At 40.3% G+C, this 12741-nt stretch overlaps 1 protein-coding gene across 19 annotated transcripts in view; it reads left to right on the forward strand.

Moving 5' to 3' along the window:
- Positions 1–12741, forward strand: part of ASPH (aspartate beta-hydroxylase) — a 204157-nt gene that overhangs the window by 82172 nt on the left and 109244 nt on the right. For all 19 annotated transcript variants that reach the window (XM_021089315.1, XM_021089319.1, XM_021089324.1 and 16 more), the window contains 3 exons: positions 347–385; positions 758–793; positions 5024–5068. In XM_021089315.1, coding sequence (XP_020944974.1) covers positions 347–385; positions 758–793; positions 5024–5068 — 120 coding nt within the window. The remainder of the gene's footprint in view (positions 1–346; positions 386–757; positions 794–5023; positions 5069–12741) is intronic.

Here is a 12741-nt window from a genome sequence, read left to right on the forward strand (position 1 = left end):
AAAAAAGGAAATTCAGTGCCACCAGGGAGTAAACCAATTCCTGAAGCCTGGTAACAAGAGACTGGGGAGGGACTTTGATTTTCCCCATTTTGCAGGAAGGAAGTGGGCGTAATTGCCCATCTCCTCTGACTAAGAGTAGCTGCCCTGCAATTAGTATCCAGGCCTGTTTCACTCTAGCCAAGCTCTCCCCCACTCTACGCTGTAACCTGCCATTTCCCAGTGACTAAACCTCAGGGGTTCAGGGATAAATTAGACAGTGGTTTGATCTTGAACCACACAGCCAGTGCTGTGTTTTCATGGGAGTTATGCAGTGCTGAACGGTTATTTTTTTGTGTGTATTCTACAGTGTATGAGCCAGCGGAAAATGAAGGAACAGAAAGTTCAGGTAAGGTATTTCTTCTCTAAGCCGATGTTTCCTACAAGTCAGTTCTCCTTGTATTTGTTAAAATGAGTATAACTGGTGGAACAAAGATAGATGTCGTAAGAAACACAAGACATTCTCAAGTCACTAAGGAAGTAATTGGTAATGTCAAGATATTTATTCCCCATTTATGGTGCAGGTGTTAGGTCAGCAGGGGCAATATCAGCCCTTTGATGTATTCTTTAAATATAATTTAGAAATTAAAGTTGATGAGTCTTTCTATACGATGCCTCAATCCAAAAAAAAAGAGCCAGATTTAGATCTCTGGGCAGATATAAGTTAATTTAAGGACCTAGTGAAGGTGAGTTGGTAAGATACATTTCCTTTTTTTTTTAGATAATGCTGTAGACGATTCACACACAATTTTAGAAGGTAAGTTCATTTTATAGACATCATTTTCCTTTGGATATTAAAAGTATGTTCATTTCTTTAACAAGTATTTATTGAACACTTACCATTTGCTGTCTTTACAGTGTTTGGGGGCTAGAAGGATGAGAGTGAATAAGACAGATGGAATTCTGTTTTCACTGGGGCTGGCAAGCTAGTGGCTGAAGAGATGATAAAGTAATGAAAGATCACTGCAGACAAAACCAGAATCGTCTAATAGAAAGTAACTCGTTGGGGTGAGGACAGCTACCCTAAGTAGGAGGCGTTATCCATGGGCAGAAATGGGTTGAAAGTTGGGTCCTTGACATTGTTATTCAGCTGGAAAAAAAATTTTTTGAAAGCGAACAATCTTTATTTGTTTCTAAAAAAACTTGTCACATATAGTACATAGTGGGGCTTTGACACGACTTAGATTTCTAGAGTTCACAACAGTTTGCATAAAATTATTTACGATATACTTTTTCCATTGTTTCTCACCATAGTAAACACTGAAGAGGTAGGACAAATGCCTGTGTACTTACTTTACAGATGAAGGGCTGAGAGTGTCCAGAGGTCAGGTCACTGCCCCCCCGACCCCGGAGTTCTAGGCTAGGAGTGGCTACGCTGGTCTTCAGCACCAGCCAGGTGACTCTAGGGTCCCTGTGCCCACAAGGAACATGTCACAGGGAATTTTGCTCACAAAATGACTCTTAGAATTCCTTTGTGAGCCACTGATGGTCAATTTTCAAGTTAAGTATTACTGCTTCTGAGCTTGCTTAGGCACAGTCAATACTAGTACAGTTGACTGAAATGGGAAAAGATGGGGTGGGTGGGGGGGAGGGGAGGGGAGTCTAGAGCTGCCCTCACTGTCCCCTTAGCTGCTGGGAGACACCCTGCTGTGGCCACAGTGTCGACCTGATGCATCTCCATGTAGCAGGCTGGATGGAGCTCAAATGTTCTTCCACCTCCCATTGCTCGATTCTCCATGGAAAACATAACCGAGTCTGGTTTTTTTATTCACTTAGAATCAGAAAACAGAACCCGGAAATCCCTAGGAAGAACTTCGTCCAATCCATGCCATATATTGTTTTATACAAAAGCACTAACCTCACAGTATGCAAAGTAGCTTTGCTTTTTTTTGTACTAGAAATACAGAAATACAGGTTTCTGCTAAGATTTTTCAGGCATCCTGATAAGCTTGTGGAGGGCAGTGCAGAGATGGTTAAGGGAATTCCTTCGAGTGGGTGGTGGGGCTCTGGACTGTGCCTGTGGTTTCTGTCTTTCTGTGGACAGCGACGGGGAGCTCAGCATTTTCACATGCCCAGGGACCTTCTCTTCCCCCATCTCCCCCGTGTCGGCTGGTCGCATCCATATGCATTGGGTTCCCAAGCCAGACCTGTGAGACACAGCTCCTCTCTAGCCAGTCCCAAGTCCCAAGTCCTGTTGAATAGACTACTTAAATATTTCCCAATTCATTCTTTTCCTTGTAGCTGTAGTGACGTATCAGCCCCTCCCCATCTTCCTGGACAGTGGCGGTAACCACCTCGCTAGTCTTAAGTCCATACTTGTCCGCTTCAAATCCATCTTTTACAAAGCCATTAATGATCTCTCTCTTCGAAAGTAAACATCTGGCTGTATCGGTCCTGTGCTTCAACCCTTCTGTGTGTCCCCATCTGCATCAGTAAGGTTACTTTCTGTTGCAGGTAACAGAAAACTGAATTCGAATTGGCTTAAGTAATAAACAGACAGGGGGTAGATCCCTTGGGACCTTGGAGGCCCTCATAAGAAATCTGGATTGTGCTCTAAGTACAGTGAGAACCTATGGAAATACTTGTGAGATATGGCATAATCTAATTTATGTTTTGAAAAATGACTTCCAGTGTTAGAGAATGGATTGGATGGACAAAGAATGGAAGTGGGGGCCACCCTGTTAGGAAATTATCATGTCCTAATCCAGGGAAGTGATTGTGGTGGCCTGAAGGAAGATCATGACGTGGACATGGAGGGGGAAGTTTTGAATTTGAGATCTATTTTAGAATTACACTTGATGGAACTTTCTGATGGTTTTGAAATAAAGAGGAATAAAAGGGGCCTTTGATTTGAATGACTGTTGGCTGGTGGGGCCATTTACTGAGGAGAAAGCCACATTGTAGAAGAAACTGGTTTTAGGAAAGAAAACCAAATATTGTATATCTGATATTTTATGTTTGGGAATTATGTGAGATACCCAGTGGAGGTAGCAGGTAGGGATCTGGTTAGGCCAGTCTGAGCTAGGTGGGCGAGATCAGAGATGGATATAAAGGCTTGGGAGCCATCATCGAGAAGATGGTATCAGCTCCATGGAAACGGGCTGGATCATTTTGGAGGTGAGAGCAGAGAGCGGATCAGCAGTCCTGGGACTGAGCTGTAAGGAATCCCAACATTGTGAGGCAGGAGGAAAACCAGTAGAGGAGAGCGGGAAAGGGCAGAAGGAAGGAATCTATTCTGTGGAGTTTCAGGACCTGAGGAGCATGGATTGCATTTGGCAGTGTGGGGAATGTTGGTGATCTTAGCAAAAACTATTCGAGAAAGGTAATGGGAGTCAAAGCCATCCTGAAGTGGGTTTAAAATGTCCCAGAGTAGGAAAAGGAGGCCATATCAATAGGCAGACCTTTCAGGTTGTGCTGATATAATTATTTCTTTTCAGAAATTCCTTCTGTTCTATCATTATCAGAATGCATTTCAGATAAGTTTGTTAAATGTGCTTTTTTTTCCCAGAATAAATTTAGATGAAAATTTATCCTGCAGCAGTAATAAGTCTCTCTAGCAGGTAACATTATTGATGGAAATAACAACGGAAGTGGTTAATACTTTCTGATCCACACAGTTTTTACAAATGCACAAAAGTAAAAGAAATTCTGAGAAAGAAATTGGTAAAGTTGGTAAAGGGCTAATTTGCCTCAAGATTATTAAGAACCAGGCTCAGTGTTAACGAAACTGACTGGTATCCATGAGGACGAAGGTTCCATCCCTGGCGCTGCTCAGTGGGTTAAGGATCCAGCTTTGCTGTGAGCTGTGGTGTAGGTCGAAGACGTGGCTCAGATCCTGAGTTGCTGTGGCTCTGGCGTAGCCTGGCGGCTGCAGCTCTTTAAATCCCTAGCCTGGGAGCCTCCTATGCAGGTGCGGCCCTAAAGACAAAAAAAAAAAAAAAAAAAAAAAAAAGAGAGAGGGAGAGATTGTTAAGAACCAAATAGATAGGTAAACCATTAACAAACCAGTTACAACACAGAAAGCTAGTAAACATTCATGGTGCTGCCACTAAAAGAAGGAAATATCTCGGAATAGTAACAGGAATCAGGGTGATATTTTTCTGTTTCCTTTTTACTTTTACCTAAAATATTTCCAGTGTTTTCTTACAGTTAGAAGCAAAGTACAAGACGAAAAATGATTAAAATAGCTGCAAAGTATTTTCAGTTTTTTAGAAAATGCTATTAAAACTTCCTCTTTTGACCAAAGCCTGTTAGAGATGTTAAGGTGCAAAAGGAAAGCAGATACAATCTTATCTCTAGATCAAGGTCATTGTTAAATGGGCTGTTAGGTATGAAGATATTAATGTGTGAGGTAATTTTATAGAGTGAATCAGGTCAATATATAATTATACTGTTGGGTGGCAAGGCTTAACTTTCTTTATTTGTAAGGGGGTTGAAGTAGCCAGGGAAAAAGACTAGAGGTTATAAAACTCATATCCACACTTTTGGTTAGTTTTAGAATATGTTTTGAGTATTATTTTTTAAAAGCTGCTTTACTAAGAATAGCGATACATTTTTCAGATTCTATTTCCATTTAATTTTTTGTGTTGTTAGCAAGAAACAAGATGCTTAACTACCTTTCCTCAGCTTTCTTATCAAGTCTGATGCCAAATTGTGAAAACCTAGGTTTTAGTTCATATCTCCTTTGCCAGACCTTGAGTTTTGAGGTTAGGCAGTTAGGCAGATAATGTTTTAAAGCCTGTAGTTCAGAACAGTTGAGAGATAGATAACGTTTTACAAAGTTAGAGCTAATTTTTGTTGTGATAGGGTAAAAACCCAACTTTTTATGATAATTGCAATCAACATCCCCCACACACACTCCCCGCCGCAAGAGTCTGTAAAAACAGTCACCTTAACTTAAAGATCAGCAGTATGTATTTTCAATACTGGTTAGCAGTATATAATGGGTTGTTTTATTATTTTCTTTATTCTTTATTATTTATTTTAGAAGTGCACGTGCCCCCTGCAGAGGAACAGCAGGAAGTACCACCAGGTAAGGCATTTTATTAGATATATTGCTTTTTCCTTTTTTATTTAATTTAAAAGGTGCTGGAGTTCCCTGATGGCTTAGCAGGTAAAGGATCTGGCATTGTCACTGCTGTGATTCTGGTCACCGCCGTGGCATAGGTTACATCCCTGGCCCAGGAAATTCCCCACACCCTGGGTGCGGCCTAAAAAAAAAAAAAAAGAATTTAAAAGGTGCTGTTGATAGTCACACTAGCTGTATGAAATAATTCTATAAAGAGTAAAATTCCCAAGAGAAAAGGATTAATTATACCTACATTAAAAAAAAACAAAAACATTTTCTTTGTTTTGCTCGGTCTAGCCAGTGTAATGGGAAATACACATTAGACCCAGACTAGTAGATATTTGTTGAGCTAGAATTTAAGAAACATTCGTCATTCACAATCAAAGTACCATATGATTTTTGCCATTGTAGATGGTGATGGTGGTAGAAGTTAGAGGGTTCCCCCCCTTTTTTGATTGACAGTCAATTTGTAGAGGATGTGGACTCAGACTTGCCTTCAGATGAAAAGTTGAATAGTGCCTAAGTTTGTGACATTGCCCCTCCTCCCCAGCCCCCGTCTTCCCTGAGAGCATCCTTAGTGCCCCAGGTGATCCAGCCTGCTTAGGACTTCAGCCTACAGTTTTACCCCCATTTCTCTGATTTTTCCTACCTGCCCCCCTGTCCGTTTCATCATCAGTGAGCTTAAAGAATGGGAACAGAATTTCAGTCAACACCTGTGCTTTTGAATGCATTTTAGAGATGATATCAATGATACCTACAGTCAGAAATTAACACATAAACCTCCTGTAAGTGGGGAAAGAAACATTTCATAAAGAGAGGATTTTCTCATACCCGTTTCCCAAATATGCTTCTTCTTGTTTCCGTGTTTCATTTCCATTTTTTTTTTTCTTTTCGTGTCATTTGTTGGCTCAGTTTTTACTCACATTTTTCACAGAACACTGTGAAATTTGTAGCTGTGATATGCGTTTGTGGCATTGATTTTGGTAGAAATAATTGTGCCTGCCAAAATTTATTGAAATGCTAAATTTCAAGGGGGAAAGAACCTTTTATAATCCAGGACTATTTTTTAGTAATACCTCAGCTTGTGTTTGCTTATTTAATGGTCGGGACATTTTAGGTTTTGATAGTTACATATGTTGTACGTTTTTACTATTTACAAATGCTGAAGGAAATACAGCATTGTTGGTATTATGATATGACTGAGGAAAGAAACCCATGGAGAAGTTGACCTTTGACATGTTGACTGCTGGGCATATGTGTAGATTTTGTGTTTGGGAAAGATGCACAGAGCAAGGAAGTTTGATGTTTCTGTCCTACTTTTGTTATTTCCTCTTTATGGTTGAGCAATGCTTCTCAAAGTGCCTTGTTTCTAACCTAAGGGTGCAGGGCAGGTTACTGAAGTCGCCTTTTGATTACTATTCATCCTTTGAAAGAAATTGTTTTATAAGTATTCCTGCAACAATGACTTTTTTCTAGTTCATATTTTTACCATTGACCTGACTTTAATAAGGTGTGAAACACAGTAATATTATTTTCTGACCAAAAAGCTCTGTGCTTCTATTTTGGTGTATTATAAACAAAGCCCAAGAATTTCCTTGGAATGTAATTATAAAATACTAAGCAGTTGGTGGACCGGAATAAGGTGCTTTTTCTTGATGAAATATTTAACAGCCAGAGCAAGTGGAAATGAAGATTTGATTCATATGCATACTTGCTGACACACAGTGAGCTCCCATTAGAGCAGCTGTGGCTGTTATTGTTAGTAATTAATTAGCCTGATCTTTGAAGTGGATCAAGAGAAGCTAAATTCTGAAAGGCCTGCTCAAGAGGTTATAACCTGTCATTTGGTGTCATAAAACTTTTGAGAGATGCACTGCGTGGCTGTAGTGTGACCTTTACCAAAGAGAATGTGAGACCGAGCGTTAGCAGTAGTTATTTGTAATGATTACATCGGGTTGCTTATTTCCTATTATTGTCTTAGTCTTAATTTTTTTATTATTCAATCTTACAAAAGACTAGTTTTCATAAATCAGTCTCTATTTTGTATGTAAGCTGACTGCTGTTGCGTTAGTGCTCAATTATGGATATGACACAGCAACTGCAGAAACACTCACTGTGGAGCTCTTCTCCTTACTACCTTTCAATCCTTAAAATTCTATATTCAGTAGGGAGTTCAAATTGAGGCCCTCTGTAAAATACTGGCTATTCGTTCGCTCTTTCCCGGCCCTCAGACTCTAATTGATGCTTACTTTGCCTTCCCTGATTGTTCGAAGAGTAGGTTGTTCGGTGTTAATATTGTATATTAAATTTCATAATACCCTTATTGGCGTGATAATCCCCCAGAGCAGGAACTATCTTAATTTGCCATTGTATCCAGCCACCCACCAAGGGACAGAAAATGCTAGCTTTATTAAGCATTGTGTATGTAAGGCTCTTCTAGAAACACACATGCATTAACTCAGTAGCTCTAGCAGCCCGAGAGGTGGATATGCTGTTAGCTCCATTGTACAGTTGGGAAAACTGAGGCACAGCAGGGCATTGTCACCTGCCCAAGGTCACAGAGCTATCAAACGGTAGAACTGAGTTTGATTCTTACATTCTGGCTCCAGAGTTCACACTCTCAGCTGCTGTACTCTAGAAGATTTTACATGAGTGAAGACCTGGGAGTTGCATTTTGAGAGCTGTTTTGATGGGATAAAAGCAGAGCTATCATATTCTTTGGTATCTTTTTCTTAAAATGCATTAGCCCTTGTTTTAAGACTCAGAAATATTGAAGATCAGTTATGATTCATTGTGGGAAAGTAAGTTTAAATTTTCCAAGTCCAGTCATTTAAATTTTGCCAGATTTTGCTTATATTTGTACATTTGTAAGTGCTCTGCTGGCATATGTTTGGCAAAGCGTAAAAGGTTAATCCTGAGAATTGGTTATTCTGGTGTTAGAAGTCAGTCATTTTGAATACTAGATTTTTTTTTTTTTTAATTGATTTTGGAACCTCTACTCCTTTAGTGGATTTTCACCTTTGTCTTCAACATCATATTTTTACTTGAAATCATAGAGCGTCTTTCTAGCTATATAGAAAGGTGACAGGAGGCCACTGAACAATTCCGAGGAGACAGGGCACACATGGAGTGGCCTATGAAGGAATTGCTTAGGAAATTCATCAGAGTAAAATTTCCTGCCAAACAGTACTTTAAGGCTGTTTGACTCATTGGTCCTATTAATGACTTTTCTGTCATGCCATGCCAGAAAAGAAAGTTAATGTTATGTCTCGTGATGACAGTTATGTTATTTGAAATGGAGGTATGTGAATGTGTCCATTTTTGGGTGAACCTGGGGCTTGTCTCAGAAAATTATTTGAGATAACATGTGTCACCCATCCCACTTTTGAGTCTCTAGAGGGGCTGATGGTTCCACCCCGCTGCGTCTGTCCAGAGCTGAGCGCCATGCCGCCTCTGTCACCACACTTTCTAACACTGACCAGTAAGGCCCACAGCCAGCTTCAGCCTGGCCGCATTGGCGGTCTTAGCTTACAAAATTCCTAAAATGCCTATCAGTGTTACCGATGTCATTATTCATTAATTCAAGAAATTCACTAACTGCTCTGGTATAGACTTGGCCCGGGACAGTGCAGATACACGTGACCAATACAGGGCCCGTGTCACAGCCATTCACAGACACGTGAGTGCGCGTGCGCACAGCTGAGGACAGCAGCCAACACGGCGTCATTAACGTCACAGTGTGTCACATAGGGCAGCACACAGAGGGGATAACTAACCCAGCTTAGGGGGCCGGGTTGGGGGTGAGCGTGAGGGACGGCTTCCCGCGTCAGGAGCTGGCACGTGGGGAGCAGGGAAGCAGGGGCTGGCAGCGCAGAGACCTCGGCCCAGCGGGCAGGGTGCCGGGTGCTGGGTGCTGGGTACAGGCTGAGAAGGCAGGGCACATGGGCAGGCAGGCAGCACTTCTCTGAGTGTCCCAGAAATGTGTGAGGATTTGAATATGGGCCTAAAGGTGACAGGAGGCCGCTGAACAATTCCAAGCCAAGGAGTCACATGACCAGACCCAGCTCTGCAAAGAGCAGTCTTGCAAGGAGATGGAGCCTGGTTGGGCAGATGTGTTCATCCAAGCATAAATGGGGGGTGTGGGGGGGGGGCACGCGCTGGGCCTGGGGTAGCGAGGATGCAGAGCAGGAGTGGAGTTCCTGACTTGGGCTTGCAGGTAGTTTGGTGGGAAAGGGGGCTGGTTGCGGGGGAGGAGTGGAGGAGGAGTCCGATGCTTCTGGCTTGAAAGGCTGAGTGATGGAACCGCAGTGGAGATACGGAAGGCAGGGGGAACAGAGAGTAGCAGAGACAACTGGCCTGAATTTGGAGATGTTAGTTTTGCAAGCTGATGAACAACTGATGAGTGGAGAAGTATTCAGATATTTAGGGGCATGTATTTGAGTCCTTCGAAATTGTAAATGAGCTTTTAGTTCATTTGCCTTACTCATACTTTGAACAAGTTCCCAGTCTCCAGGATTTTTGATTGCACAGGTTACACAAATGCTTCTTCCTCACAGTCCAGCTAATTGTTAAATTGGAGGAGACCCTCAGGTCAAACCCATTTTCAAAAGCGCTCTCTGTTGAGGTGTAATTTACACACAGGAAAGTGCTCCCCATTGATGGTACAGCCTGGTGAACTTGTCCACATAATATTCTTGTACCTCCTACACGGTTCTTCCAGAACCCAGGAAATTGCTCCCTCTTTCCTCCTCAGTAACGCCCCCACCAAAGAGAACCAAGGTTCTGACCTGTGTCATCACAGACGGATTTGCCTGCTTTTGAACTTGATGAAATAGAACTACAAGTAAACATGCACAAATACACATACACACTTTTTTGTGTGACTGGTTTCTGTTGCTCACCATCATGACTGTGAGTTTCATACACCTTGATGTGTTTAGTAATTGGTCTTATTCACTGCTATTTACTACAAATATACACCCCTAAAAAATCCCCTTCTACATTGATGGCTGTAGTGTTGTTTCCAAGATTGGGTTATTATGAAGAAAGCTGCTCTGAGTATTCTTATACATGTCTTTTGGTGGACCTAAACACTCATTTCTGTTGGATATATAAAATGTACATATCATTTCCACTTACTTCTCCTTTGCACCAAATAACTCTGCTTATATAAAAATTTCTGGTTACACACACATGTCTGTACACATGTGTAGATAGATGGAAAGGAAGGGAGGAAGGGATGAAGGGAGGGGAGAATAATGGAAGGATCATAATTGAGTTTCAGAAATTATATCTAAATTTGACTGGGCCTTTTGTGCACAAGCTCCTTTTTTACTCTAATGGTAGATCCAATGCTATGATAGTACAATAAATCAGATACTAAAGTTTGGAATAAGAAAGTTGTTTATAGAAAGTTGGGCAGAAATCAATTTGACGTCTTTCAAAATACAATCTACTTTTTTTTTTTACACCAACCAATTATATTGTCAATAACATTAAAAATAACGTAAGATTATTAAAGTAATATATTTAAGTGCAGCTTACAGTATCCGGTTGCTCCTAAAAAATCCCTACTGTAGTTGTGTTTCAAATACCATATGGGATTTTTTTTCCCTCTATTGCATTTCATTTTTAATACAGTGAAAACACTGATGGGAGAAAGAAATGTAACACTTGGTTTTCTTGAAAAACGGACATTCTTGAATTCAATTGCAGTTCTCAGATGCTCTAAAGAACCTCAAATTTTCAGCAGCTTTGCAGATAGTCCCACAGAAACTCCTCTAGGTAGTTAATCATTCTGTTGTCAAGTTGCTCTTAAAAACAACAACAATACAAAAGCAAAAAAAAAAAAAAAAAAAAAAAAGCATTTACTTCTGTTGGTGGGTTTTTTAAAAGTAGAGTAAAAATTAAGCAGCTTCACAGTCTATGTCTAGTTGGTCCTTTAATTTAGATTTCCCCTTATTTTTGCAGATACTTAAAGCTTCAAAAAGACTGCCCCTACTACAAGAGGACCAGCTTAACCATACGCTCCAAAAGATGGCTGTGATAGATCTTGTGAAGTAATTTCTGAGCAGACCAAGATCTTTGGGAATGAACACTAAAGATGTTTCAAATGAACCATAGTCCACTGGCATTTTAGTGTGTGTGTGTGGTTTTTTTTTTTTAGAAACAAAAATCACACGTAATGTTACATTCCTGCATGTCCTTTTTTGATAGCATTAGTGGATCCATTGGGTTTCTTTTCTTTTTCCTTTGGTGACACAGCTTTTAGTCTTACTTGTATTTATGTGTTTTGCAGACAGTAGTTAATAATGATATTGATGATGTAGCAGCGATTGTCATGGCAGGGTTTTAATATATATTATCAGTAATTAACACTAACTATGTTGGGTGACTTGTATAAACTGTGCATTAAACATGATTTAAAGCCACTAAGAGTGCCTCGTTAAGAGCTCTTAAAAACACTGGTAAGGGGTCATCATTAGCTGTGAGGATTTGAGTTGTATATATTTGCACTGATATCTTTATAAAAAATTTTGACATTAACTTTGAGTGTTCAGGGTGTAAAACTCAACATTTGAGATCCCTGCAGCTTTTAGCTTGTGAATGAGAAAAATTCAATATATCAATAAAAGTTTAAATTATCACGATTAATTTAATTTTCAAAATAAAGGGGGAAAATTACAATTCCTTGTTAGGACATAGGGGAAAGGCATGGCTTGTCATATCATGCAAAATGCTTCATGACACAGAGATCGATGGCACAATAGCTATTGTCCCATCAGTGTTTGTTTAAATTTTAGAAGATCTCTATCAATTACTGGTGCATAACTTAGGGTTGCTCTGCCTTTGGCTAATGTAGTTAGAGCCTGCCCAACACTGAAGGCTGCTCCCCGCAAAATAGCCACGTTGCCTCTGGCTGGGTGACGTGGGGTGTGCCGAGTGCTCACAAGCCAGAGGCCAGCTGCTGTTGCACAGCATTTGAGCCTTTTCCTTTCCACACCCAAGGGCTCCTTCTGTTACTGTAGCTTATTCGTGGCTCAGAAATAGTTGCTGTGATAAAAATATTTCATCTGTTAGAAAAAAAGGGTAGCTCCACCCTCTTTTCGAAAGGACCATGAGCCACTGAAAAACTCTAAGAAGTGGTTTCATTTACATGTCGGGGGTGGGGGGGAGTTCTTGATCATGTTCACATTGTTTTAAGATAAAGTGATGTTTTTCCTGCTTTTAGGGTTAAAATCAAAGAGATTTTATATTTTTATCGTTAGAGATCATAGTTACAATGTAGTAAGTTATGCTGAATCAATGTATAGTGAAACCCAAAGCAATATGTTAGTAAAAAAGCAATACTTTTCTAACGCTGTGATATGGGTAATACAGAGTTGCTACTCAGAATCTGATAAAGCTCTTACTTCCTATCGTGAATTAGGGAACACTACTTTTTATAAAGCCATATTTTTTTAGGGAAGCTTAGGAGTGACATGGATCTAATGAGTGAATGAGTGAAATGTTGCTGGATTTTTGTATAGAATCATCTCTAAAACTGTGGACACTGAGGATTCATTTTGCTGTGGTCAACTTCAAATACTTTCTAATTCCAAATACCTGAATTCATGAGCCTTGTCTTTACAAATGTC

Source organism: Sus scrofa, chromosome 4 (genome assembly GCF_000003025.6).
Source record: "Sus scrofa isolate TJ Tabasco breed Duroc chromosome 4, Sscrofa11.1, whole genome shotgun sequence".
NCBI lineage: Eukaryota > Metazoa > Chordata > Mammalia > Artiodactyla > Suidae > Sus > Sus scrofa.